This window comes from Anolis sagrei, chromosome Y (assembly GCF_037176765.1).
Source record: "Anolis sagrei isolate rAnoSag1 chromosome Y, rAnoSag1.mat, whole genome shotgun sequence".
Taxonomy (NCBI): Eukaryota; Metazoa; Chordata; class Lepidosauria; order Squamata; family Dactyloidae; genus Anolis; species Anolis sagrei.
Window position 1 is genome coordinate 70,798,842 of NC_090035.1, and position 26,961 is coordinate 70,825,802.

Genomic DNA, 26,961 nt, shown 5'->3' on the forward strand with positions numbered 1-26,961 from the left:
AAAAACATGAAGCATAATCCCTTAGCAGTGGTCAAACAAGAGTCCATGGAAAACAGTTGAAAACAAGATCCAAATCCCAGACTCGGGAAGCCAGAAGCGTGCTACTAAAAGCCAAAAGTTAATCCACAGAAGTTTGAATGGGAAGAGCTACGTTGGACTGACAACCCCTGCTTGTCAGCTACAAGGCTAAATACCCTTTGCGGACATGAACGTATTGCATTGACCTTTGGCACCCTTAGCTTCTCGCTTGCTAGCCAAGCGAGTGCTTCTCTGGAGCCTTAATTGCAGACGATCCTGTCTGTTCATTAATTCATTATCTTCAAGGCTATGTAACCCCTTATCTTGGTCCAGCTGGACCGGATCACTGTGGGGAGGAAAAGACTTCTCCACCTGGCCGTGTGGGATTTCACTCTCGTTATCAGTCTCACTAGCATTCCTTTCCCCTGGGAACTGACTTGCTGTTTCTCCTTCAGCAGCCCCACCGTCTGCCCTGTCTGAAGCATGTACAGAAATCTGTAACCCATCAGCCTCCTCATCATCCTGTAGGAATTCTGGCTCAGAAGGCCCAAAGAGCTCAGCTTCAGACTCAGAGTTAAGCTGAGTCACAACAGCAACTGTCTTTCGGGCTGCAAAAGTCGACAGCAAGCTAGACAAATGGTCAGGAGCTTACTCTGACCTGGGTTGGCTTCGAACTCATGACCTTTTGATCAGTAGTGATTTTAATACAGCTGACTCCCAACCAGCTGCGCCATAACCCGGTCCAGATAATCTGCCAGATAATCTGTTATAAACAGAATAGCAGGCTATATTTTAGAGGATGCGGATGGGAAAACCACCTCTGAGTTTTTCTACCTTAAGGAAACCCTACAAAATTCACAATATCACCATAAATCGACAGGTTGTCTTTGATATGGAATTTAGACTGCAATAAAATGAGAATCTGCCTGGCAAGCATAATGCTAACCAAAATTAATAACCAAAATTCCAGATTAAAGACTCAACAGGAAGTGAAGGCAAAGAACAGACGTGTTTTATTGCATTCTTGGGCAAGAAGTGATGCTTTTGGTCTCCTGCCCCAAAAGTACAAGCATAACAGACCACATAGTGTCCAAAACGGTTTTATACAACCAGGTTACCATTGTAACCTGCGTTGAATCGTTCCTCCTTTGGTTGGCCAGAAAAGAGGCTGGCTAGGATCCACTCTGGGATTGGTTTAGAGTGGAGGCTGCAGAACCACCCCCATGGGAGGGCACAACCTGGAAATATAGGTTAATCCAGTTTTATATTAAACTAGCCGTCCCCTGCCATGCGTTGCTGTGGCCCACTCTATGTATATGTGTTTTTGTGTGTTGTTGCTGTTCATTCGTTCAGTCGTCTCCAACTCTTCGTGACCTCATGGACCAGCCTACGCCAGAGCTCCCTGTCGGCCACCACCACCCCCAGCTCTTTCAAGGTCAGTCCAGTCACTTCAAGGATGCCATCCATCCATCTTGCCCTTGGTCGGCCCCTCTTCCTTTTGCCTTCCACTTTCCCCAGCATAATTGTCTTCTCTAGGCTTTCCTGTCTCCTCATGATGTGGCCAAAGTACTTCAACTTTGTCTCTAGTATCTTTCCCTCCAGTGAGCAGTCGGGCTTTATTTCCTGGAGGATGGACTGGTTGGATCTTCTTGCAGTCCAAGGCACTCTCAGCACTTTCCTCCAACACCACAGCCCAAAAGCATCGATCTTCCTTCGCTCAGCCTTCCCTAAGGTCCAGCTCTCACATCCGTAGGTTACTACAGGGAATACCATGGCTTTGACTAGGCGGATCTTTGTTGCCAGTGTGATGTCTCTACTCTTTACTATTTTATCGAGATTGGACATTGCTCTCCTCCCAAGAAGGAAGCGTCTTCTGATTTCCTGGCCACAGTCTGCATCTGCAGTAATCTTTGCGCCTAGAAATACAAAGTCTGTCACGGCTTCCACATTTTCTCCCTCTATTTTCCAGTTGTCAATCATTCTTGTTGCCATAATCTTGGGGTTTTTTTTGTGTGTATATGTGTATATATGTGGTTTTGCGCATGCATTGTATTTTTTTTTTGCTTTTTCAGTCTCTCTTGCTGTGTTTTTCAGTGTTTTTGAGTGATGGTCACTTGTTGGCCTGATAGGTGTATTGTGTCCAAATTTGGTGTCAATTTGCCCAGTGGGTTTTGAGTTATGTTAATGTCACGAAAAAAATTACATTGGGTTGTTGTAGGTTTTTTCAGCTATATGGCCATATTCTAGAGGCCATAGGTTTTTAAATGCTGTATGTTATTACAGCATTGCGCCACCTGGGAGCCCCCGGTGGCGCAGTGGGTTAAAGCACTGAGCTGCTGAGCTTGTTGATCGAAAGGTCACAGGTTCGATTCCGGGGAGCGGTGTGAGCTTCCGCTGTCAGCCCTAGCTTCTGCCAACCTAGCAGTTCGAAAACATGCAAATGTGAGTAGATCAATAGGTACCGCTCCAGCGGGAAGGTAGTGGTGCTCCATGCAGTCATGCCGGCCACATGACCTTGGAGGTGTCTACGGACAACGCTGGCTCTTCGGCTTAGAAATGGAGATGAGCACCACACCCCAGAGTCAGACATGACTGGACTTAATGTCAGGGGACTACCATTACCTTTATACAGTACATTCGGCCCAATAGTACCCTACACCTTTATCCTGTTTCTATGTATAATTAAAGAGAAAATGTATTTAATAAAAAGTATTTAATAAAAAAAAAATAGTGCCTGTAAAACCATGTCGCAAAATCCAAATTTCCTTTTCCTATTTCCTATAAGAGTGGCTTGTAGGTATTCTTCTGAACGCGCACAGACAACGTTGTCATCAGCATATTGGAGTCATCGGCATATTGGCTTTGAGGTTTGTTGGAAACTAGGAAAAATGGCTTTATCTATCTATCTATCTATCTATGTGGAAAGAGGAGATCTGAACGCGCACAGACAACGTTGTCATCAGCATATTGGAGTCATCGGCATATTGGCTTTGAGGTTTGTTGGAAACTAGGAAAAATGGCTTTATCTATCTATCTATCTATCTATCTATGTGGAAAGAGGAGATCTGAACGCGCACAGACAACGTTGTCATCAGCATATTGGAGTCACCAGTATATTGGCTTTGAGGTTTGCTGGAAACTAGGAAAATTGGCTTTATCTATCTATCTCTATCTATCTATCTATCTATCTATCTATCTATCTATCTATCTATCTATCTATGTGGAAAGGGGAGATGCAACCCAAACTTGATTCTTTTACATCCCCCCCTTTCACTTTGAGAAAATGGTTCAAACCTAGGTTGTATGTTGAAAGTCTATTGAAAGACTTTGCTACATTTCCCTCCCCAAAGAAATAAAAAATGCCAATTCAGGGGGGAAAGAAAAAGGTTGTGTGTGTGTGATGGTGCAAATCGAAGGCCATTTTGGGATTCAAAACGCCAGAGGTATTTTTCAGCACAAAGGGGTGAACCAGAGCTGATTCTTTTCCGTCCCCCCCTTTCTCAGGAAAAGAATGGTACAGTCCCAGACAGCACTTTAAGGTTCCTGCCAGTGGGCGTGACCAAGGCCGAGGGGGCGTGGCTAACCTCCCCAGTTCAACCTAGTTGTTGGAGTGGCTGGAAAACCTTGAACCTGCAGATCAGCAGAATCAGAGAAGGAAGCCGGTGGTCTGTGGGGCTCACAAGTAAGGATCGTTACTTTTAGAAACGGGGTACCCGCCCAACATTCCCTATAATGACCTTTTAATCCCCTCCTCACCCTTCTTTTGTTGCGGAAGAGAGGAGGTGCGTCTACACTGTCGAATTAAAGCAGTTTGGTCCCGCTTGTACTGGAATGGAATCAAGGGAGGGGTAGTTTTGCAAGATTTGATGAATACTGGTGCCTCAGCAAGGTACAGAGTCTAAGATTCCATTGCATGGAGCCATGGCAGTTCAAGTGGGGTCAAACTGGGTTAATTCTGCAGTGTAGATGCACCCAAGGGGAGGCAAAGGGACTCTGGGTGATCTCTGTACTCCCAAAGCAGTTTCTTTGTCTTCCTGGTAACAAAGGTTTAAGGGAGGTATCTTTTTTCCTAATTTCTTATACTATACGATATTGTACTATATTATACTCTACTATACCAGGCATGGGCAAACTTGGGCCCTCCAGGTGTTTTGGACTCCAACTCCCACCATTCCTAACAGCCTCAGGCCCTTTCCTTTCCCCCCTCAGCCTCTTGGCATGTTTCTCTCTTTTGCCCTCCATTCGCGCCTCTTCAAATTCTACAGCACTGCTGGTCACAGCTGACCTCCAGCTGGAGTGCTCAAGGGCCAGGGCTTCCCAGTTCTTGGTGTCTATGCCACAGTTTTTAAGGTTGGCTTTAAACCCATCTTTAAATCTTTTTTCCTGCCCACAAACATTTGGTTTTCCATTCTTGAGTTCAGAGTAGAGCAACTGCTTTGGGAGACGGTGGTCAGGCAATTGGACAATTGGATGGTGGAGGACCATTGCTTCAATGCTGGTGGTCTTTGCTTCTTCCAGCACGCTGATCTTCCCAGGAGATTTGCAGGATTTTTTGGAGGCAATGCTGATGGAATTGTTCCAGGAGTTGCATGTGACGTCTGTAGACAGTCCACGTTTCGCAGGCATACAGCAGGGTTGGGAGGACAATAGCGTTATAAACAAGCATCTTGGTCCTCTAACACTCTCTGCTTCATTTGGAAAAATGCTGCACTCGCAGAACTCAGGCGGTGTTGTATTTCAGTGTCAATGTTGACGTTTGTGGAGAAGTGGCTGTCAAGGTAGCAGAAATGGTCAATGTTTTCTAAAGTTACAACATTAAGTTGTATTTCTTGCATTGGAGAGGGATTGGCTGGTGACTGCTGGAAGAGCACTTTGGTTTTCTCGATGTTAAATGACAGGCCGAGCTTCTCGTATGCTTCTGCGAAGGTGTTTAGAATGGCTTGTAGGTTTTCTTCTGAATGCGCACAGATGACGTTGTCATCAGCATACTGGAGTTCTATAACAGATGTTATTGTAACCTTGGTTTTGGCATACAGTCTGCTGAGGTTAAATAGCTTGCCATCTGTCTGATAGATGATTTCCACTCCGGTGGGAAGCTTTCCATTAACAAGATGAAGTATCATAGCGATGAAGGTTGGGACAATAACACATCCCTGTTTGGCACCTGATTTCATCTTAAATGGGTCACTTTGGGAGCCATTGCTGTCCAGTACTGTTGCCACGGTCGTCATGTTAACCATGCCACTTGATGGAACCTCACTCTGTGAAGACTGTGTGTTGATCAGCTGTGCACTGACCTCCACACATTAAAAAAGCTCACGCACAGGCGTCTTACAAGAAAAAATAAAAGCAAAACCGTAGTGAGTGAGGTGGGTTCATAGATTCCATACAGAACAGCTTGAGTCCCATTACACCAGTGGTTCCCAACCTTTTTTTGACCAGGGACCACTTTGACCTGGGACCACTGTCCAACATTAGTACCAAAAGGGTTACAAATCAGTTTTTGGTCAACTTCAGATTCGGTTTGGTTATTTGCGGTGCTGATTCAGAAAACTCAATATTATAGACCATGTCAGCTCTAGTTTCTAATACAGAACATATGCCATCCAGTAGTCACCATCTGCTTGGCCATAGAAACCATATTTAATAATCTATAGTTGATATGGTAGTGGTACTCTTTCAAGCATAGTCAGCCTCTCCCTTCCTGACATCCCTGTTGCCTTGGCACTATAAGAGGGTTTTGTGTGACCAGTCACTCTCGTTGCCACGTAGTGTCAAGGCAACAGTGTAGTAATGGTGTGGCATTGGACCGTATTTTCGTTCTTGCAGACCACTGGTGGTCCATGGAGCACAGGTTGGGAACCACTGTATTATACAAAAATGGCCAGGACACCAGAAGGCCCTGTATGATGTATTGTCGAAGGCTTTCATGGCCGAAATCACTGGGTTGTTGTAGGTTTTTTCAGGCTATATGGCCATGTTCTAGAGGCATTCTCTCCTGACGTTTTGCCTGCATCTATGGCAAGCATCCTCAGAGGTAGTGAGGATGCTTGCCATAGATGGAGGCGAAACATCAGGAGAGAATGCCTCTAGAACATGGCCATATAGTCTGAAAAAACCTACAACAACCCAGTCCTGTATAATATAATATAATATATTGTATATACATATAATATTTATAATATTATAATGTAATGCAATATAAAAACCTACAACCCAGCCCTGTATAATGTAATATAATATATTGTATATACATATAATATTTATAATATGTAATGCAATATAATAATATGATATTATAATTATATATTTATATTACATATAATATTACTATTAAATAAATAATCATAGTATTAATACTGATATTGTACTATGCTAATAATACAATATATTGTATGTGTGTGTGATATAATATATTGTATGTTCATCTGTGTATGGAGCCCTCGGTGGCTCAGTGGGTTAAAGCACTGAGCTGCTGAGCTTGTTGATCGAAAGGTCGCAGGTTCGATTCCGGGGAGTGGAGTGAGCTTCTGCTGTCACCCTAGCTTCTGCCAACCTAGCAGTTTGAAAACATGCAAGTGTGAGTAGATTAATAGGTACCGCTCCGATGGGAAGTTAACGGCGCTCCATGCAGTCATGCCAGCCACATGACCTTGGACGTGTCTGTGGACAACGCTGGCTCTTCAGCTTAGAAATGGAGATGAGCACCAACCCCCAGAGTCAGACACGACTGGACTTAATGTCAGGGACAACCTTTACCTTTGTGTGTGTGTGTGTGTGTGTGTGTATAGTAAGCCACTCTTGAGTCCCCTTTGGGGTGAGAAGGGCGGCATATAAATGCCGCAAATAAATAAATAAATAAATAAGGCTGAAGTAAGGAGCAGATCCCATCCCTCCATCGACCAGGGACCTCTCTTTCTTGCTGGAGATGCTACCAGGAACCCAAGAGGTCACAGTGGAGGTCAATTGAATGCGATTTTCATGCTTCTTGGCCCAGGTTTGGACTGGATTGCCCATGAGGTCTCTTCCAACTTTACGACTCTATGTTTCTATGAATGGTAGGATCTGTGGCTTCCCTAAACAGCCTTGAAAGGTGATAGTTGGCCTCTTCTTTGTTGGAGTTCCAACTGGAGAGCTTCTAGCCTTGCTCTTGGCTGCGAGAAGGAGTCACCCAGCCTGTTCTTTGCTGACTCAGTGGCTTCTGCTCATCAAAACAAGCTGAGTTGGGTGTGGATACTCCTTGCCTGCTTCCTACCGATTATTATGCAGCTCAGTGTCATGATGGCAGAAGAGCTTCTCTTTCTGTAACTATGACAGATCTTGGTTTTCTGTTCCCTTTGGCACAAGAGCAATTGAGGGGTGGGCCCTGGATGGGAACAGGCAAAAGGACCATTCTTGGAGGCCGCATTTTTGGATAATAGTGTCTCTGTTTAAGAATGTCATTCATTGGTAGGTGCTATGCAGGAATGGCTCGTAAATGCATCACTCACCATTTTCATCCTGCCACTACATGAGCAACAAGGAAGGAAAGATCTCACACCTCCTGAAAGTGCATTTTTAGGACGTGACATCAAAGTTTGAATCTGGAACATTTATCCAGATGTGGTGGGGTTGTGCCAAGGTACAAGAAGTCTACAGGAAAATAAAGGCTAAAATATTCGGGCAAAAATTAGTGCTGAATTTTAAAAAACCAGTTTTTAAATCCTGAAACTGGAAAGGGAATAATGATTGGCCTGAGATGATGTAATATATACTACCTGCGGCACAAGATACAGTCGCCCTGAGATGGAAAGAATATTAAAGATAGGATGCAAAAAATGGTATGAATATTTAGCAAATTACATGTTCCAAGACTACATTATGGGTAGGAAAAATAAATATATTAACGGATATACTAGGGGGGAATGGGAAGAGAAATTGGAAGAGCTTATAGCCAAGGTAAAAGGAAATAGAAAATACAAAGAACTGAACCAGACTATCCTTATGATCAAACAAATAGAATGAATGACTTTTTTTTCGTATCAGGCGTGACTTGAGAAACTACAAGTCGCTTCTGGTGTGAGAGAATTGACCATCTGCAAGAATGTTGCCCAGGGGATGCCCATATGTTTTACCATCCTGTGGGAGGCTTCTCTCAAATCCCTGCATTAAAAGCTGGAGCTGTCAGATGGGAGCTCATCCCGCTCCCCGGATTTGAACCGCCAAACTTTCGGTCAGCAGTCCTGCCGGCTGGACAAGGGTTTAAACTATTGCGCCACCGTGAGTTCCAAGGAATGAATTATGAGGAGAATGTATGACTGTTCCTTGAGGGAGGGGTGAAAGGGGGGAAACAGTGGAAAAGGGATGGATAGACGTAGGAGATGGATACCAAATTAATAAGATGTTGACAATAGGAGAAATTGGAAGGGGTGAGTATATATGAAAATCTTTTTTGTGTATGCATCACTTATGTTCCTAAACATTCTTGTGAGGAAGTGTGGATATGTTATAATCTACTCGTATGATCCAATAATAAACAACAACAACAACAACAAAGTTTGTATGGCCCTAAATACTCAAATGGTACTATATTCTATCTGATCTTGGAAGCTAGGCAGGTTCAGCATTTGGATAGGAGGCTACCAAGGAATTCCAGGTAATGTAGGCCGGTGTTTCTCAACCTGGGGATCGCCAGGGGGTGTCAGAGGGGTCACCAAAGATAATCAGAAAACACAGTATTTTCTGTTGGTCATGGGGGTTCTGTGTGGGAATCTTGGCCCAATTCTGTTGTTGGTAGGGTTCAGAATGCTCTTTATTGTAGGTGAACTATAAATCCCAGCAACTACAACTCCCAAATGTCAAAGTCTATTTCCCCCAAAGTTCACCAGTGTTCACATTTGGGCATATTGAGTATTCATGCCAAGTTTGGTCCAGATCCATCATTGTTTGAGTGCACAGTACTCTCTGGATGTAGGTGAACTGCAACTCCAAAACTCAAGGTCAATACTCACCAAAACCATTCCAGTATTTTCTGTTACGCATGGGAGTTCTGTGTGTCAAGTTTGGTTCAACTCCATCGTTGGTGGAGTTCAGAATGCTCTTTGACTGTAGGTGAACTATAAATCCCAGCAACGACAACTCCCAAATGACAAAATCAATCTTCCCCCAGCCCCACCAGTATTCAAATTTGGACATATCAGGAATTTGTGCCAAATTTGGTCCAGTGAATGAAAACAGTAGCAAAATTAGTTATGAAGTAGCAATGCAAATAATGTTATGGTTGGGGGTCACCACAACATGAGGATCTGTATTAAGGGGTCGCGGCACTAGGAAGGTTGAAAACCACTGCTGTGGGCTGTACTTCAGAGGAAGAAACTGGCAAAACCACCTCTGAGTATTCCTTGCCTAAGAAAAATATTTGAATGTATGAGGTTTCCATAAATTGTTAGACGACTAGAAGGCAATCAGACAAACACAACAAAGTTGGTGCTAAGTTAAGAGACTTGGTGAGCCGGTGTCATGTGCCCAGGCTCTTTGGATTTCCTAGTCTGGCTCTTTTGTCTCGTGAGCATATATATGTGAATTCTTAGGTATAATCCTACATAGGGATATAATGTTAAGCTATTTGCATTCTCAAAGGAGGCAATGAGTAATTTTAGTAATTTTCATCCCACCGTGAGAAAGTCCTTGGAAATGGTGCCATTTCTAAAGACGATTCATGCTTCAGGATTTATTCTTTGCAAAAGTCATAGTGGTGCACAAAACATTATCCCCCCCCCCCCAGAAAAAAAACAAAAATTTGCAGATTGGATACAGAATAAATCTGCTATTGCAACGATTTTCATCATCTCAGATTTATTCTTGGTGTGATTTCCCAACACTTGAAAAACATATTTACTCACCATTTAAAAATATTATTTCCTTCCCTATTTGTAAGTGAAGCAAAAATCCCAGCTTTTGAACTGTCCCTTCCCAGAGGCACTGTGTCTCATTTATGACATTTATTTTATAATTGGCCAGATTATTTAAAAAAGACATTGTTTGTTTTGGAGTGAAAGGTAATATCATTTAGTTAGTATCACTATTTATTAGAAAAAAACCAGTTTTTACTTTGGTTTTTTATGAATGCTCCCATTAGAAAGTGCATAAAGATGTGGGTGCACTACAATTCCCAGAATCGTGGGTAAGTCCTCCCTAAACCAAACCTGTATGCACAATTGGCCATGTCACATCTATGTGCCAAGTTTGGTCTATATCCAACGTTGGTTGCATTCAGTGCTCTCTGGATGCAGGTGAACTACAACTCCCAGATTCCCAGGGCAATCACCCCCAAACACCACCTGTATTCACAGTTGGGCATGTTGGTTCTGTGTGCCATGTTTAGTCCAGATCTGTCATTGGTGGGACTCAGAGTGGTCTGGGTGCAGGGTGAACTACAACTCCCATGAGGGTAGGTCGGTCCCTCACAAACACCTGCAGTATGTTCTGTTGGTCACCAGGGTTCCGTGTACCATGTTTGGCCCAGATGTGTCATTGGTGGGGTTTAGTGTGCTCTAGGTGCAGGGTGATCTACAACTCCCACATGTGTGGGTCGGTCACCCCACAAATACCTCCAGTATATTGTTGAAGGCTTTCATGGCTGGAATCACTAGGTTCTTGTGGGTTTTTTCGGTCTATAGGGCCATGTTCTAGAGGCATTTCTCCTGACGTTTCACCTGCATCTATGGCAAGCATCCTCAGAGGTAGTGAGGTAGTGAGGTAGTGACCTCACTACCTCTGAGGATGCTTGTCATAGATGCAGGCGAAACGTCAGGAGAAATGCCTCTAGAACATGGCCCTATAGACCGAAAAAACCCACAAGAACCTACTTCCAGTATGTTCTGTTGGTCACCAGGGTTCTGCATGCAATGTTTGTCCCAGATGCGTCATTGGTGGGTTCAGAGTGCTCTGGGCGCAGGGTGAACTACAACTCCCATGCATGTATGTCGGTCCCTCACAAACACCTCAAGTATGTTCTGTTGGTCACCTGGGTTCTGTGTGCCATGTTTGTTCAAGATGTGTCATTGGTGGAGTTCAGAGTGCTCTGGGCGCAGGTTGAACTACAACTCCCACGCGGGTAGATTGGTCCCCCCACAAACACCTCCAGTATGTACAGTTGGTCACCAGGGTTCTGTGTTCGCAGTTTGGTCCAGACCAATCATTGGTGGAGTTCAGAGTGCTCTCTGGATGTAGGTGAACTACAACTCTTATAAATCAAGATCAGTTCCCCCAAACCTCTTCCTGTTTGCTGTATGGCATAGGAAAGGGTAGGACAGGATTAAGAGACAGTCAGTGGGCGGGGTCATGCAAATTACACACCAATGGAGAGAAATAGAAAGGAACTCTGGATGTCCATTCTGGAGGAAAAACAGAACATCTAGGATGAAATTCTCCCCAAATGAAAGCAGTTTGGGGAGGACATTGGCAGGATTTGGGCTCCATGTTCATGGCAGCCACTATAACTTGCAATGTCAGTGGAAGGAGGCTTCTCGGCACTTGGAACTATAGTTGTTTGTGGAGGCAGGAGGCTGTTTGTGTGAGTGGACACCTCCGCCACATATACACATACACATTTTCATTTTATTATGTGTATAGATATAGATAGATTATTTACATGTGATCTATTAAACCAGGACAGAGCCCCAATTATTGCTGAACTTCAAGCCCCAATAGTCCTAAGCAGATGGTGTCCAACTCTGTCACTCCTTCCCACCTGCTACTAAGGAGGCTGTTCAGGTCCTGGACTGGTGCTTGGCAGCTATGATGATCTGGATGAGGGCTAACAAATTGAAATTGAATCCTGACAAGACAGAGGTACTCCTAGTCAGTCGTAAGGCCAAACAGAGCATGGGGTTACAGACTGTGTTGGATGGGGTTACACTCCCCCTGAAGATGCAGGGTTGCAGTCTGGGTATGATCCTGGACTCGTCGCTGAGCTCGAAACCCCAAGTTTCAGCGGGGACCAGGGGAGCATTCACATAGTTAAAGCTTGTGCACCAGCTGCACCTGTACCTTGGGAAGTCTGACTTGGCCACAGTAGTACATGCTCTGGTTACATCCCATATAGACTACTGCAATGCACTCTACGTGGGGTTGCCTTTGAAGACGGTCCGGAAGCTTCAATGTGTCCAATGGACAGCAGCCAGATTGCTAACAGGAGTGGCGCCCAGGGAGCACACAACTCCTCTGTTGCGCTAGCTCCAATTGTGCTACCGGGCACAATGCAAAGTGCTGGCTTTAGCCTATAAAACCCTAAACGGTTCTGGCCCAATTTACCTGTCTGAATGCATCTCTCCTTATGAACCTTCCAGGACTTTAAGATCGTCTAAGGAGGCCCTGCTCTCAGTCCCGCCTTCATCACGAGCACGGCTGGCAGGGATGAGAGACAGGGCCTTCTCAGTGGTGGCCCCCTGGCTATGGAACACCCTTCCTAAGGACATCAGATTGGCCCCCTCCCTTTTAACATTTTGGAAGAGCCGGCATTTGCAAATACAGTGTAACAGACATAGGAAAATGGAATGTTTTGATGATGTGATTGGACGATGTTTTTAACGAGGAGACACTAATGATACATGTTTTTATTTATTTTATTGATTCTGTTATGGTTTTATGATTCGATTGTTTTATTATATTGAAATTGTATTTTATGGTCTTGGTTCCAACTGTAAATTGTCCCGAGTCGGGCTGAGAGGGACGGTATATAAATGCAGTAAATAAATAAACAAACAAATAAATAAGCAACTGAGCCAATGTTCAGGATGATGGGAACACACATAATTATCACTCCTGCTTTACATTCAAACAGTAGCCTAGTTTTGCAGTTGAATTTTTCCAACTGTATATAAATTATGCATTTAACCTAGCAAGACCAGACTTAACATTATAATTTTGCCTTCAATTGTACATTTGGGCACAAAATGATGAGCTATGTGGTTTTCATGAGAGAGTCGGTGCATTAGGCACAAACTCAGGATGCCCTGACTTCTTTAGAATTGATTCATGTGTTCAAACTAAGATTGTGCAAAGAGATTCCTGAGGACTGTCTGCACCATGCAGTTGCAGCAGTGCAATTCAAGTTTAACTGCCACAGCAACATCTTGTGAAATCTTAGGGTTTTGTAGGTGGGTGAGGCACTCATCTCTGGATGAGGATTTTAAACATTCCTCACGACACTGCAAATCTCAGGATCCCATAAGATAGTGTTTCCCGACTTGGGGGTCGGGACCCTGGAGGGGGGTCGTGAGGGGGTGTCAGAGGGATCGCTACAGACCATCAGAAAACACAGTATTTTCTGTTGGTCATAGGGGTTCTGTGTGGGAATTTCTCCACAATTCTATCATTGGTGGGGTTCAGAATGCTCTTTGATTGTATGTGAACTGTAAATCCCAGCAACCACAACTCCCAAATGTCAAGGTCTGTTTTCTCTAAACTCCACCAGTGTTCACATTTGGGCATATTGAGTATCTGTGCCAAGTTTGGTCCAGAGCTATCATTATTCAAGTCCACAGTGCTCTCTGAATGTAGGTGAACTACAACTCCCAAACTCAGGGTCAATGCCCACCAAACCCTTCCAGTATTTTCTGTTGGTCATGGGAGTTCTGTGTGCCAAGTTTGGTTTAGTTCCATTGTTGGTGGAGTTCAGAATGCTCTTTGATTGTACGTGAACTATAAATCCCAGCAACCACAACTCTCAAATGTCAAGGTCTATTTTCCCCAAACTTCACCAGTGTTCACATTTGGGCATATTGAGTATCTGTGCCAAGTTTGGTCCAGAGCTATCATTGTTCGAGTCCACAGTGCTCTCTGGATGTAGGTGAACTACAACTCCCAAACTCAAGGTCAATGCCCACCAAACCCTTCCAGTATTTTCTGTTGATCATGGGAGTTCTGTGTGCCAAGTTTGGTCCAATTCCATCGTTGGTGGAGTTCAGAAAGCTCTTTGATTGTAGGTGAACTATACATCCCAGCAACCACAAATCCTGAAGTCTCCTTACTGGTCTGGAAATAGCTTGGAAATGTTGGGTTTTTAAATCGAGGGGAAGAGAAGGGAAAATCCATGCACGTGAGAGAGAGAGAGTCATGTGATTTACAATGATGATTAAAGAAGCCTGACCAGGAAAGGAGGAAGTTTTGCCCAGCAGCTGGCACCGCAATTGCAGCAGATTACTTTCCTAATAACTTTAGGAATCAAAGCCATCCTTTGTCAGTACTTTCCTTGCTTGTCTGCTTCCTTTCTAGCTTTTGGTCTTTGTTGCCATTTTTTTTCGTATCAGGAGCAATTGGAGAAACTGCAAGTCGCTTCTGGTGTGAGAGAAGTGGCCATGTGCAAAGATACTACAAGGTGACATCCAAATGTTTTGATGTTTTACAATCCGTGTGGGAGGCTTCTCTCATGTCCCTGCATGGGGAGCTGGAGCTGACAGAGGGAGCTCATCCACGCTCTCTCCAGATTCAAACCTCCGACCTGTCAGTCTTCAGTCCTGCTGGCACAAGGTGGTTAACCCAGTGGTTCTCAGCCTTCCTAATGTCGCAACCACTTAATATAGTTCCTCATGTTGTGGTGACCCCCAAACATAAAATTATTTTCGTTGCTACTTCATAACTGTCATTTTGCTACTGTTAGGAATCGTAACGTAAATATCTGATGTGCAGGATGTATTTTCATTCACTGAACCAAATTTGGCACAACTATCCGATATGCCCAAATTTGAATATTGGTGGGGTTGGGAGGGAGGATTGATTTTGTCATTTGGGAGTTATGGTTGCTGGGATTTATAGTTCACTTACAAGCATTCAGAAGTCCACCAACAATGGAATTGAACCAAACTTGGCACACAGAACTCCCATGACCAACAGAAAATACTGAAAGGGTTTGATGGGCATTGACCTTGACTTTTGGATTTGTAGTTCACATACATCCAGAGAGCACTGTGGACTCAAACAAAGATGAATGTGGACCAAACTTGGCATGAATACTCAATATGCCCAATTGTGAATATGGGTGGAAAATAGACCTAGACATTTGGAAGTTGGAGTTGGAGTGGGTGGGATTTATAGTTCACCTACAATCAAAGAGCATTCAGAACCCCACCAATGATAGAATTGGCCAAACTTCCCACACAGAACCCCCATGACCAACAGAAAATAGTGTTTTCTGTTGGTCTTTGGCGACCCCTCTGACACCCCCTGGCGACCCCTCCAGGGGTCCCAATCGAATCGCTGTGTTTCCATCAGTAGGTCACCACACTAGTGAAAAAATCCACTTAAAAACTTAGAATTCTGGGGTTTGTAGTTTACTGAGACTGTTGGAGGCCTCTCTGTAAACTACAAACCCCAGAATTCTGCAGGAGACAGAAACTGGATTTTAAGTGGATTTTTTTTCTGTAGTGTGATGAGGTTAGTTTTGAGCAAACAATGTCCTTTCTGTTGTTATCATATATCAAAGATAACAGAAAGGACATTGTTTGCTCAAAGTAAGAAACTGATGGAAACACCATTGTTATCATATATCAAAGAAGGAGCCCCTAGTGGCACATTGAGTTAACCCTTGTGCTGACAGGACTGAAGACTGACAAAGCAGAGGTTTTAATCTGGGGAGAGCGTGGCTGATCTCCCTCTGTCAGCTCCAGCTCTCCATGCAGGAACATGAGAAAAGCCATCCACGAGGATGGTAAAACATCAAAACACCCTGGGCAACGTCCTTGCAGACAGCCAATTCTCTCACACCAGAAGCAACTTGCAGTTTCTCAAGTTGCTCCTGACACGAATATATATATATATCAAAGAAGTAATCCGTATATTTACTGTCATACCTTTTCTGATTTCTCTCTCTCTTCCTTTTGTGTCACAGCTCCCTGGAGAAAATGAAGCCTCACGTCGTGTACCAGCAGGTAAACTCTCAGTTGCACAAACTGGGTGGGTTGTAGTCTCATATGTAGATGTAGAAATATCCAAATAGCTTTGATAATAGTGATAAAGTTGAAACACAGCCTTACTAAAACAGGAGTGGGGAAAGTGCAGCCCCCAGATCGCATGTGTTCATGGCACAGCTAGTTAGTAGCCAGCTGCATTGAATCACTACTGACCAGGAGGTCATGAATTCGAAGCCAGCCCTGGTTGGAGTAAGCTCCCGATTATTAATAGTCTAGCTTGCTGTTGACCTATGCATCCTGAAAGACAGTTGCATCTGTCAAGTAGGAAATTAGGTACCACTTTATGCAGGGAGGCTAATGTAACTAATTACAACACCATAAAACCTTCCAGCAGTGTGCAGAAGAATGAGGAAGTACTCCATCAAAGGAACCGGAGTCACAAGTGAAGTGGCAGCTCCCCCTGTGGCCGGAACCGAGTATACCCTCATGAAGCCAGAAAAGCTGGAATACTAAATTGCCTCTGTGTCTGTCTATATATGTTGTGTGTCTAAATGGCGTTGAATATTTGCATGTATATATGCATTGTAATCCACCTTGAGTCGCCTGCGGGATGAGAAGGGCGGAATATAAATACTGTAAATAAATAAATAAATAAAATAAATAGCCCATTTGTAACCCCCAGAACTCCCCCCAAAAGACTTCTGTCATCTCCTATTGTAAAGAAGGGCCTTTCTGAATCTGAAACAGTACATAAATGACTGACACCTACAACATTGGATATCTCATAAAGATACTGGGGATATTGGGGCGTCTGTGGTGGAGGTACCTTTCAAATATTCTTCAGTGCATTGCTGACTTGCCAGGCTCCTCCGACAGTGACATTATGGGAATTTGCAATCCTCAGTTGTGCAAACTGGGCAGTGAAGGAAACATTCACCTCTCCCACTGAGTGGATTTCCAGGTTCCTTAATTTCCTTGTTCCTTAATTACAGCTGAAGACGTTGCACAACTCTGAAGAGCCTCCGCTGACTGAGCAGCCAAGACCGGCTCAACACAAGGTGAGTTCTCCGTTTTCCTTTCCTGTGAGCTTTTAAAAACTTAGGTCCCTGTTTTAACTTGGGGAGAGGAAGGGATCTCTAAGTTCCCACTCTTGATGCCTTGCTTTCAACACTTACAAATTACAGTCAAGCTCCGTTCATTTGACTACAGAGTCTACTGTTTTGGACGTTCTCCTGGCCTACAAGTTTGCTTGGGATTGCTTGCGTGCACATGCGTGGTCCCAAGATCAGAACTGTCTTTGAATCACTTTTGAATGTGTGGAAAAACTATTTTAACTTTACTTACTTACTTTACTTACTTAGACGATCCCTCGTAGCTTGAGGATGATTGCCTTCCAGATATGGTGTCTTGGCGGTGGGTCCGTAGGTGGCTCTAGAGCTCTATTCTTGATCCGCATGTTCTCTTGCAGTGAGGACATCAGTTTCCAGACTGAAGGTGGTCCCAGTCAGGGTTGGCTTGACGTGCCTTCTTCTTAGCACGTTTCTCCCTATTGCCCTCCATTCATGCCTCTTTGAATTCTGCAGCATTGCTGGTCACAGCTGACCTTCACTTAGAGCGTTCAAGGGCCAGGTCTTCCCAGTTCTTGGAGTCTATGCCACAGTTTTTGAGGTTTATTTATTTATTTATTTACTTACTATATTTATATACCGTCCCTCTCAGCCCGCAGGCGACTCAGGACGGTTTGCAATTGGTGCCAAGACCGTAAAATACAATTTCAATACAATAAAAACAATCGGATAATAAAACCATAACGAAATCAATAAAAACATGAACATTAGTGTCTCACTTCCTCAATTGTCTAGGACTGTGTGATGTATCAGCAAATAATGAGTGCAGATCCAAGTGGGGTGGCCTTTTGCAGCTGACAGGTGGTAATTTCGCCGATTGTTTTTAAGTGCAGGCCAAGGTCTTTAGGCACTCCACCCAGTGTGCTGACCACCACTAGGACCATCTTTACTAGTTTGTGCCAGAGTCTTTGCAGGTCGAACTATAAACCCTCATATAGTGTCAGCTTTTCCAGTTGCATTATTGTTGTTGTTGTTGTTATGATGTTTCAGTGGTCTTTTTGAAAAAAAATAATACAGTAGACTCTCAGGTAAAAATAGGCCTAACTCATACTGTACCCCATAGCAGACCATACTAAAACACCTATATAGTAGTAGTAGTAATACTAATAATAACAACAACAAAGTAGACTCTCACTTTAAAAAAGACCCAAGTTAGCTTTAAGCCCATCTTAAAATCTCTTTTCCTGTTTTTTGTTCTTGAGTTCAGAGTAGAGTAACTGCTTTGGGAGATGGTGATTGAACATTCAGACAATGTGGCCAGTCCAGTGGAGGTGATCGTGGAGGAGCATCACTTAAATGCTGGTGGTCTTTGCTTCTTCCAGCACGCTGACATTTGTCTGCCTGTTTTCCCAAGAGATTTACAGGATTTTTTGGAGGCAGTGCTGATGGAATCATTCCAGGAATTGTGTATGATGTCTGTAGACAGTCCACGTTTCGCAGGCGTATAACAGGTTTGGGAGGACAATGGCTTTATAAACAAGCACTTTGGTATCCCTACGGATGTCCCGGTCCTCAAACACTCTGCTTCATTAGAATGCTGCGCTCGCAGAGCTCAGGCAGTGTTGTATTTCGGTGTCGATGTTGACTTTTGTGGAGAGTTGGCTCCCAAGGTAACGGAAATGGTCAACATTTTCTAATATTACACCATTAAGCTGTATTTCTGGCATTGGAGAAGGATTGGTTGGTGACTGCTGGAACAGCACTTTGGTTTTAACTTTATCATGCATTCAGAAGTGATATATATAATCATGTTTATTTTTTTCAGTTGACAAAATGCATTTTTAAGTTCAAATAATCTCGATTCCACTTTTCAACCAGTTTCACTTTCTGACAGTGCTCTGATCCCTAACGTGTCAGATAAATAGGGACTTAGTCTCTTTCTGGTGGTAGTTTTTAAAATTAAGACTAATACTCCTGACTCTTTAGTCTGGGGAGCTGGATTTCCTCATTTGGCTCCAAGTTGCCACTTTCACAGTGCCCATGCTATAATAATAATAATAATAATAATAATAATAATAATAATAATACTTTATTTATATTTATTTATTTATTTATTTACTTTGCTTATATACCGCTGTATCTCAAGCCCGAAGGCAACTCACGGCGGTTCACAAACAGTAAAAACAGTAGAAACAGCAGTGGTTCCATACAACATATAACAATTGACTTAACACATTATCCATAAATTACCAATAAGCAATTACAATGCACAATTATTACAAAAAACAACCGTACCCAATCTTCTCATCATCCAAGCGTAGTCCAGATTCGTCGTCCATTGTTCCATTCCTATGTTCCATTACCAGATTGCACTAAATTACTCAAACGCCTGCACAAACATCCAGGTCTTCACCTTTTTGCGGAATACCATTAGAGATGGTGCTAGTCTAATGTCCGTAGGAAGGGCGTTCCACAGCCGAGGAGCCACCACCGAGAAGGCCCTATCTCTCGTCCCCGCCAGCCGAGCTTGAGAAGCAGGCGGGATCGAGAGCAGGGTCTCCCCGGAAGATCTCAAAGTCCTGGTGGGTTCATAGGCAGAGATGCGGTCAGATAGGTAGCTTGGGCCGGAACCGTTTAGGGCTTTAAAGGCCAACGCCAGCACTTTGAATTCAGCCCGGTAGCAGATCGGTAGCCAGTGGAGTTGGCGCAACAGGGGGGTTGTATGCTCCCTGCGCTCCGCTCCTGTTAAAATCATGGCTGCCGAGCGTTGGACTAGTTGGAGCTTCCGAGCTGTCTTCAAAGGCAACCCCACGTAGAGAGCGTTGCAGTAGTCTAAACGGGATGTAACCAGAGCGTGGACTACCGTGGCCAAGTCAGACTTCCCAAGGTATGGGCGCAGCTGGCGCACAAGCTTTAGCTGTGCGAATGCTCCCCTGGTCACCGCCGAAACCTGGGGTTCCAGGCTCAGCGATGAGTCCAGGGTCACACCCAAGCTGCAAACCTGCATCTTCAGGGGGAGTGCGGCCCCATCCAACACAGGCTGTAACCCTATGCCCTGTTCGGCCTTGCGACTGACCAGGAGTACCTCTGTCTTGTCTGGATTCAATTTCAATTTGTTCGCCCTCATCCAGACCGTCACAGCGGCCAGGCACCGGTTCAGGACCTGGACAGCCTCCTTAGTAGCAGGTGGAAAGGAGTGACAGAGTTGGACATCATCCGCGTACAGATGACACCGTACCCCGAAACTCCGGATGATCTCCCCCAGCGGCTTCATGTAGATATTAAACAACATGGGAGACAATATTGAGCCCTGAGGAACCCCACAAGACAATGGTTGTGGGGTTGAACAGGTGTCCCCCAACAACACCTTCTGAGATCGACCCTCCAGGAATGACCGGAGCCACTGCAAAACAGTACCTCCAAGACCCATCCCTGCGAGGCGTCCCAGAAGGATACCGTGGTCGACGGTATCGAAGGCCGCTGAGAGGTCAAGCAGCACCAACAGGGACACACTCCCCCTGTCGAGCTCCCGGCGCAGATCATCCACTAAGGCGACCAAGGCTGTCTCGGTACCATGTCCCGGCCTAAAGCCAGACTGTGCCGGGTCTAGATAATCCGTGTCTACCAAGAATACCTGGAGTTGTGAGGCCACCACACGTTCCAAGACTTTGCCCAAGAAGGGGAGATTGGAAACTGGCCGATAGTTGTCGAATTTAGTGGGGTCCAGTGATGGTTTCTTCAACAGCGGTTTTATTATAGCTTGTTTTAAGCTCGCTGGAATCTTGCCTTCCCGAAGGGAAGCATTAACCACCACCTTAACCCACTCAGCCAATCCCCCTCTGGCCTCCTTTAGAAGCCAGGATGGGCAGGGGTCCAGGATGCATGTGGTTGGCCTCATTCCTCCAAGTATCTTGTCCACATCCTCGGGTTTCACCAATTGAAATGAATCCATCAAAACTGGACAAGCAGGTGCTCGGGTTACATCCTCAGAGACTGCCATTAACATGGTATCCAGACCAGAACAGATCAAAGCGACTTTGTCTGTAAAGAACTGAGCAAAAGCTTCACAGCGAGAAGTCGAATCGTCAGGGTTCCCACCTTGAGTGGTGGGATTTAAAAGGCCTCTGACAATTCGGAACAGCTCAGCCGGACGGTTCTTTGCAGACGCAATAGTGGCCGCAAAGAAGGCCTTCTTTGCGGCTTTTATTGCCGCGGCATATGCCCTTAAAAAGGACACAAACCGTGTTCGATTTGGCTCACTCGGATCTGAACGCCACACACTCTCTAGTTATACCCTGCTCCATCTCCCCCAGGGGGACTCGGTGCGGCTTACATGAGGCCACGCCCAACAATACAGTAACACAATTTAACACAAAAGCATAACAGAACCAAAAAATAAGATACATAACTCATGCTATGACTCTGTGCTGTTAGGTTCATGCCAGTGGTGGCTGGCGATTCCCATGTCAGTGGAGAGAGAAAAAAACACTCTAAAGTTTTCACTCAGGGTTTAAAAATGTTCTCCAAAGTGCTGAACCTATTCCTAAATATTTTTAGCATCTTAGACATCTCCATTCAAAATAGTGAAAACCTGAATTGGCTTGCCTGCTGAATAACATGGGAGTGACTCATGGGCCGTGGTATCCAATTATGTGGATTTAGGTACCAGATCACAAGCCAGCTTTTTCTCATCTTCTTTCAGTTCTTCCCACGGGACTCCCACTACATCTTAGTGACAGCGATCTTGTCTACAATGCTGGTGGCAGCCCTTTTGGTCCGTATGTTCCTCTTTCCCTTCTATAGTCCAGCTTCTGTAGAGACTGTGGTGGCCACCCCATCCCTGGACAACACGTGCAGTGACCCATGCAGGTGAGTATCTTTCCTTCTACAGACACAGGTTGTTAGGAACTGTGGGAGTTGAAGTCCAAAACACCTGGAAGGCCAGTTTGCCCCATGCCTGCTTCAGAGGGACATCTTTCTCTCCTCAGGGTCACGCTGGTGGAAAGTATCCCTGAAGGGCTAATCTACGATGACAACAGTACCATCAACCCTTCAATTTTCGAGGCCTGGATGAACATTTTGGGAGATGCGAGGAGCACCGTGGATATTGCCTCTTTCTATTGGACCTTGTCGGATGAGGACACTCATACCCACGATCCCTCCTCCAGCCAGGTGAACAGGCAGAATTCTTCTCAAGGAATTATATTCTGTGGAATGTTACCTGTTCATGAAATAGGCCAACCTGGCTGGGGGATTGTAGAGTATATCTATATATACTAGCTTGGGGACCCAGCACTGCGCAGGTTACTTCAGAAAGGCATTGTTTGTCTGTGCTCCAAATTTAGTCCAGATCCAATGTCAGATGGGTCCAGTGGGTGTGTGTGAACTACAACTCCCATATGGAAGTCCCATCACCCATGGTCCATCCTCCTTCAAAACTGCACCAAGATGTAGAGTGGGTCATGGAGGCTCTGTGTGCCAAATTTGGTCCAGATCAGTCATTGGTGAGGGTCTTAGTAGTCTCAGGAATCAGTGAAGGTAATGCAAGTCCCACCACCCATGGTCCAAAGTCTTCTAAACTGCACCAGGATGTAGAGTGGGTTATGGGAGCTCTGTGTGCCAAGTTTGATCTTGATCTGTCATTCGTGAGGGTCACAGTGGTCTTATGAAGCGAGTGAAGGTACTGCAAGTCCCATCATCCATGGTGAATCCTCCTTCTCACCAAAACAGGATGTAGAGTGGGTCATGGTGGCTCTGTGTGCCAAGTTTGGTCTTGATCAGTCATTGGATGAGGATCGAAGTGGTCTCAGGAAGTGAGTGAAGGTACTGCAAGTCCCATCATCCATGGTGAATCTTCCTTCTAACCTAAACAGAATGTAGAGTGGGCCATGATGGCTCTGTGTGCCAAGTTTGGTCTTGATCAGTCATTGGATGAGGATCAAAGTGGTCTCAGGAAGTAAGTGAAGATACTACAAATCCCATCATCCATGGTCCATCCTCCGCCAAACTGTACCAGCTAGGCAGTGGGGTGGCTGCTTAACTTTAGATCCTGGATTGTAGGCTGTTATGGAGAGATGACTGTGTGTATTACTGTGTTACTTCAATTGTAAGATGCATCCTATTTTCAGGACCACCACCACTGACAAAAATGTATAAGATATGCCTGCATTTCTAAATTTTTAGGGTTTTTTTTTTTGGCAGTGTAGATGAGGCCCTAATGGGACACTCAAAGCACTACATTATCCTAGAATAATTTTGGAATAACCTTGAATCCTCTTAAGGACTGTCTCATGGTGCAGAGATTGGAGTGCGGTTTTTCTTTAAATTGCTGGTGTCTGTTAAGGTTTGGGTCCAATTAGACTTGACAACTCATATACACACTGCAAACAAGCATCTAATTGACTGGCCCATTCAGGCTTGAGTGCCTTGAAAGGTCTCTTTCAGGGAAAGTGGAACATCCTTTTGTTGAGGGTTTTGGTTACGGAGGCTTGAGCAGCACTACTTTTGACAGATTCCTCGGCAGTGGAACAGATTTGGTTTTCCATGTCTTCATGTGAGACGCCATTAATCAGGAAACTTTACTCACAAGCTCTGATCCTTTGGGAGAGCAGAGTATTTTTTTTTGATGGTGGCTAAAGTGAGGAGACCTTTTGGCAGGTTGTTGTTTCACAAGGGAGAGAAAGCTTAACAGACAGAAAGTATTTTTTTGGTCAATTATCACCTAGTACAGCGGTTCTCAACCTTGGGGTCGCGACCCCCGGGGGGGTGTCGTTGGGCCATTTTTGGGGGGTCATGAAACCGGCTTGGTTGGCCCCGCCCCCTCCAAGATGGCTTCCCCCCCAGGGCCTTGCAGCTCAGGAAGCCTTTTCTGCCCGGCCCCCGCCTCCTTCCGACCTCGGGCATATTGAGTTTTTGTGCCAAATTTGGTCCAAATGCAGTCATTTGGGTTCACAGTGCTCTCCGTATGAAGGTGAACTATATCTTCCATAAATCACTGTCAATTCCATCCAGCCCCCTCCAGTATTTTTCTGTTGGGCATTCGAGTTCTGTGTGCCAAGTTGTGGATGTCTCAGTGGTATGTGGAAGTCAGAGCTGAATCAGTTGAAGGTACTGCAAATCCCATCATCCACTGTCCATACTCCCCAAACATTGTTTTTTTTGTGATCAATCACTATGCTTTAATTATGCTCAATCTGTAATAATGAAAATGCATAATTTCCATTATGCTTCATAAGAGTAGCAAAATTACCGTTATGAAGTAACAATGAAAATGTGGTTGGGGGTCACCAGAACATGAGGAACTTTATTTAGGGGTCACGGCATTAGAAAGGTTGAGAACCACTGACCTAGTAGTTTCTTGGTCCCCCCCCCCGTCCCCCCGAGTGATCTTGGGCAAATCACATTTTTTTTCATCCTGAAAGAAAAACAATAACCTCTGAGTAAATTTTACCATTTTTTACCCTACTTATTTGACAGGTTAGGGATCAGAACACTGTCAGAAAGTGAAATTGGTTGAAATGTGGAATCTAAATTATTTGAGCTTACAAATGCATTTTGGCCTCTGAAAAACATAAACATGTTTATATATGCACAATAAAGTTAAAAGGTGGGTATATTCTGAAATGATGATCTAATTATTATAAATTGCCTTTTTGTAGATAGTTGCATGAGAGCGGGGCCTAAGCATTCTTATTTAAATAGGTTTATTATACCACATCCCGGAAAACTGCTGAAGGTAGTTTGTGTTGAGGAAAGGATGTCTGGTTTCAGGTGGAACAGTCAAATAGAAATATCAGCTGTTGAAAAGAGTTGCGTTTATGGTGCTTTTCTTGGATTTGGTTGAGAGTGGCCTGTCCCTTTCATCATTTATATTTGGGTAGAGATAGTGCATAGTTCTGAAGAACTCCTTTTGAAGTGGGGTGGGGGTAGCAATAATATGCAAATTTAGCTGGATCACTCAGAACTCCAAAGGATATAAGCAATTTCAACTGGGTCCACAGAACTCTCAGACATAGAGGGCTGGAGGGGAAATAGAACAAGAAGGGACCTTTGTTGACTTTGTGCAGCAGCAGGTCTTATGCGGTGCTTGCTTTGCAAACAGGGGGAAGAAGTTCTATCTGAGCTGCTGAAACTGCCCAGCCGAGGGGTCTCTGTGCGGATTGCGGTCAATCCCCCTTCCGCTCATATGCCGTGCAGTGATCTCCGGAAGCTGGAGGAAAGCGGTGAGTAAATCCAGGCATCCACAATAAGGCTTGAAAAGCTGAAGGCAATGATCAGAGAATGATGATTCCTAAAGAAAAGTGTAGAACTGAGCAACCCAAATTATTCAGAAATTGGAGCCTACAAAGAAAGGATATTTAGATTCTAAGATTGTCAAGTCTAAGGGACTGTCAAAAAAAGGAATAGATCACAAAGGGGTTGTCCAAACATTGGCTAGATGCAATCAGAGAGAGTACCATATTTACTTGAATCTAATTCTCACCTTTTTTAGCTAAATTACTGTCTCAAAATTGGGGTGTACATAAGATTAACGTCGTACAGTAATCTTAGTGCTGAGTCTAAGCAAAAGGGGAACCTGCACCTGGAGAGATGTGACCTCTAATTTAATTGTCATAGCTCAAAGCTATGCAGTCCTGGGATTTGTAGTTTAATGAGGCATCAGCATTCTTGGCAGCCCTATGATCCCAAACGACAGCCCCCATGACCCCATAGCATTGAGCCAAGGCAGTAAAAGTGGATTAATTCTACAGCATAGATGCACCCCAAGATTTTCATTTCCATTGCTGAAGAAGCTTTGGTGCTCTGACACTTTAGTTTTTAAAGAAAGAATTCTTAGCAGACAGCCACTGTAATGCACAACTTTTTTGTAATGGCCCAAATTACAAAGAATGTCATTGCGCATAACATTCAGCAGCCAATACTTTTTGGTTTCAGGGTTTTGAAATCTGAGGTGTTCATTAGATTTGATGGCACGTTAGACTCGAGTAAATTTGGGTAATTTCCTCCTAGTTCTGGATCCTGTTCCTCACATCGCAATTGCCATCCAGACCCTAAGAGGAAATCCAAAGCAGGAAAAGGAGTGTGACAGCCAGCAAATCACACTCTCCCAGCCTCAGAAGAAGGCAACACCTACATCTCCCAAACAAATCTTGCCAGGGAAACTTATTTAGGAGGATCACCATAAGTCAGAAATTACTTGGAGACACACAACAACAACAGTGAGCTGAGACAAAAACTAAAACAGTCTGCTTCCCAATCTCTTCAGGTGCTCAGATCCGCAAGGTCAACCTGCCCAGGCTTACCTCAGGAATCCTACACACCAAATTCTGGATTGTGGACCAGATGCACCTTTACATTGGGAGCGCCAACATGGACTGGCGTGCCCTCACACAGGTAAGGCACTTTCCTGAGGGACTCACAAAGTCAAACATCACAGTTGCCCCATGCCTTGGCCTAACAGAAAAAGGAGTGTTTAGATTATGAGCCTAAACAATGGGGATGGGTCAGGAGCATCTCTAAGGTCACTAACAACACAGATGTGCATTGATAGGTAAGTTGTAAGAATGCCAAAGATTCTCTTCTCTGCATATCCTTCTCAGCTGGGGCAAGACAGATGTCAACAAAGCAGGGGGCATTTGGCGAGGCGTTGTGTTAACCATCAAGGAATTTTCTCCCCCAAGAAAGCTGGGTAGTGTGACAGTGTCATTCTTCAGGTGTTCTAAGCAATATTTTTATCTATAAAAGGATTGTAAAGAAATACAGCTACATGTAACATGTCTAAGTCCCACTCTGCAACAGCTGTTTTAGGAGAGAAGTGGAAACTTTGTGATGCTCTGCATGTTGGTTGAAACATCCCATATCCCTCACTATTGTTTGGGCTGATGGGAGTTGCAGTCCAACATCTGAAGAGAGCTTGCCATTCTAACTCTAGTTTTAGAGCAGTGGTTCTCCCCAGATGTTTTGGCCTTCAACTCCCAGAAATCCTA

At 44.4% G+C, this 26,961-nt stretch overlaps 1 protein-coding gene across 1 annotated transcript in view; it reads left to right on the plus strand.

Annotated features, from left to right (window-relative positions):
- Positions 1 to 3,582: 3,582 nt before the first annotated feature.
- Positions 3,583 to 26,961, plus strand: part of LOC137095285 (5'-3' exonuclease PLD3-like) — a 34,323-nt gene continuing 10,944 nt past the window's right edge. The window contains exons 1-7 of the mRNA XM_067461744.1: positions 3,583 to 3,700; positions 15,887 to 15,926; positions 16,901 to 16,966; positions 21,678 to 21,844; positions 21,964 to 22,147; positions 25,077 to 25,197; positions 26,241 to 26,368. Of these exons, the coding sequence (XP_067317845.1) occupies positions 15,900 to 15,926; positions 16,901 to 16,966; positions 21,678 to 21,844; positions 21,964 to 22,147; positions 25,077 to 25,197; positions 26,241 to 26,368 (693 nt within the window). The 5' untranslated portion in view covers positions 3,583 to 3,700; positions 15,887 to 15,899. The remainder of the gene's footprint in view (positions 3,701 to 15,886; positions 15,927 to 16,900; positions 16,967 to 21,677; positions 21,845 to 21,963; positions 22,148 to 25,076; positions 25,198 to 26,240; positions 26,369 to 26,961) is intronic.